This window comes from Athene cunicularia, unplaced genomic scaffold (genome assembly GCF_003259725.1).
Source record: "Athene cunicularia isolate RWA unplaced genomic scaffold, athCun1 BOjh376331_part2, whole genome shotgun sequence".
NCBI lineage: Eukaryota > Metazoa > Chordata > Aves > Strigiformes > Strigidae > Athene > Athene cunicularia.
The window spans coordinates 1-2,500 of record NW_020799154.1 but is presented as its reverse complement, the minus strand read 5'-3'; the positions used below and the strand labels follow the sequence as shown (position 1 = coordinate 2,500).

The 2,500-nt window shown below is 61.3% G+C and overlaps 1 protein-coding gene across 1 annotated transcript; it reads right to left on the bottom strand.

Annotated features, from left to right (window-relative positions):
• Positions 1-6: 6 nt before the first annotated feature.
• On the bottom strand, positions 7-2,495 carry LOC113490459 (calsenilin-like; the record flags this gene model as incomplete). Its single annotated transcript, XM_026866954.1, has 6 exons — positions 7-898; positions 1,109-1,171; positions 1,296-1,400; positions 1,566-1,673; positions 2,166-2,236; positions 2,372-2,495. Coding segments are annotated over 6 exons (519 nt in total), but the record flags the coding sequence as incomplete, so codon positions are not given.
• Between the last annotated feature and the right edge of the window lie 5 nt (positions 2,496-2,500).

The window sequence follows — 2,500 nt, the reverse complement described above, 5'->3', positions numbered from 1 at the left end:
GGGTGTTTCTCACCTTTATTTCATGGAAACACGCAGTGAGTGAGCAAGCAACAGGCGGCTGTGGAGGAGGGGGCCGGGGCCTAGGCCTGGCCGAGGTGTGGCCTGGCTGAGGCGCAGCCTGGCCTCGCTGGCCCATTTGTGAGGAAAAAAAAAAGCAGAAATAACCCAAATAACCCTCCCGGCCGCACCCCGCCACTCTTGTGGGTGAAGCTGCCTCTGCTGCCGCTACCCCAGGACTTGGGGTCACCCTCTCCACCCCCCCGCTAGGCTGTGTGTGACCACTGTTTCCCCTTGGCTCCCCAGGTGGCGTGTTTCATCCCTAAATCATAGCCATTTGTTTTATTTAGAAAATAAACCCTCTCTCCTTGCACCGCTGGAAGGTGGGGAGTGGCTTCTCGATGTGGGTCCCCTCCAGCGCGGGGCGGGCAGGGAGAGGAGGTTCATGTGCTTTCAGTCGGCCTTCAGGAGCTGCCGTGTCAGGGCTGTGATACAGAAACCCCCTCCTCGAGGGTCCCTCCCCGACGGCTCGCGTCCCGTGGGCAGGGTTTGTGCTGCGGCAAGGTCTCCTGCACCACCCGGGGCAGAGGGAACCTCTTTGAGGTGGGGCTCTGCCCCCCAGAATGGGTCTGGCTGTCGGGCGGGCATTGCCAGGTGCTGTGTCAGGGAGGGCTCAGGCAGACGAGCTGGCAAAGTCGTCCATATATCTTCTCGCCTCTTTTAACTGGAGTGCCGGGAGCCAGGTGGATTATTTTCTTTCTTTTATCCTTTTGTTTTGTCTGAAATAGTAGAAAAAAGTTCCCCTCGGCTGCTCAGAGAGGCACTGGCAGGGCCGAGCGGGCGGTCCCGGGTTCTAGATTGCGTTCTCGAAGATCTGCATGGAGCTCATGATGTCTTCGTCCTGGATGGGTGGGAGGGAGAGGTCAGAGCCCACGGTCCCCTCCTCCCATCGGCCCCGGGGTGACCAGAGCTGTTCCCCATCTTTCCCAACCCTCCCCAGCACGTCATTTTGGGACAGGACAGGGAACGAGGTTGTGTCTCAGAGTCGCAGGCCTGGCAGTGAGGAGGAGGAGGATGGTGCCAATGCCAAAGCCCACCCGGAGTTCCTCACCTTCTGGCACGTCTCCAGAAACTCCTCGAAGGTCACCACGCCGTCACCATTCCTGTCCATCTTCTGCAAGGGAACAGCAGGGGCTCAGCAGGGACGTCCCTGTCCCCAGCGGTGGTGACAACCCCAGCCTGTCACACGTGGGGGGGTTTGGTGGCCGCCAGGAGGGTACAAAGGGGGACGGTCTCACCTGGAAGAACAGCTCCACGTGCTCGGCGGGCGCGCTGTCCCTCAGGGTGGGGTGGGTGCAGCGCCCCATCATGTCGTAGATGGACTTCATGATCTCCAGCATTTCCTAGGAGGGGACAGATGTGGGTCAGGTTGACAGAACCCTCCAAAGGAGGGCGCCTTTGTCCCCCAGCACCTCTTTCCACCATCCCCATCCCTCTGGGTGTCCCCCACCATGCTCCCACCCTGCCCAGCCCCCTCCAGTCCTTGTCCCTGTCCCCCCTGGTGTCACCTCCTTGGTGATGTAGCCGTCTTTATTAATATCGTAGAGGTTGAAAGCCCACTTCAGCTTCTGGTGCACTGTCCCCCGCAGCAAGACGGAGAGGCCAATGACAAAATCCTGCCGGCGGAACCGTGCCCATGAGCAGGGACATCCCACCGGCACTGTCAGCTCACCCAGACCCCGGGGACAGACCCTTGTCCTCCCCCAGCTCAGCCATTCGCCCCCCTCCAATAGTGCCGCGGTGCTGCCATCGATCGCAGGATGCCCCGGGGGATTTTTTCCCAATCGATCCCATTTCTATTCTCGCTCATAGCTATTTTTAATTGTGATGGTAAAATCAGCACCGGTGCCCCCCCCCTTCAACCAGCCACCCCTGCCGCAGTGCCTGGAACTCTCCCGGCACAGGCTCCCACCATCGAGGAGATGGAAGAATTTGGCCGTCGCCACTGCGCTGAGCTTTTATCCCCGACCGCATGCGAACGAGGAGGAAGATCTGATGAATCACGCCTCCGGGCACGCTGACAGCCGGCCGCGGCTCGAGGAGCGCGGCGCTGGCAACGGCTTTTCCCAGTGAGAAACCGGGCACGGAAGCACTCCCGGGACACTCACCTGGAAGCAGAGAGCCCCGTTGCGGTCGGCGTCGAAGGCGTCGAACAAGAAGTGCGCGTAGGTGCTGGCATCTGCGAGGGGAGGAAGAGGAGAGATGGTGAAGCCCCCACCCCGGCATGCGCCAGGAGCGGGATGTGGTGTTTTTCTCCAGAGGCAGCCCCCCCGCCCAGCACCCCCCGCTGGTTTTGGGGGTCTCCCTGACTCACCGCCTTGGGGGAAGAACTGCGAGTAGATGAGCTTGAAGGTCTCCTCGTCCACGAGGCCGCTGGGACACTCCTGGGGAGGAGAGTGGGCGCCCGGTGAACCCCGGCTCCACCAAAACCCACCCCCCAGTC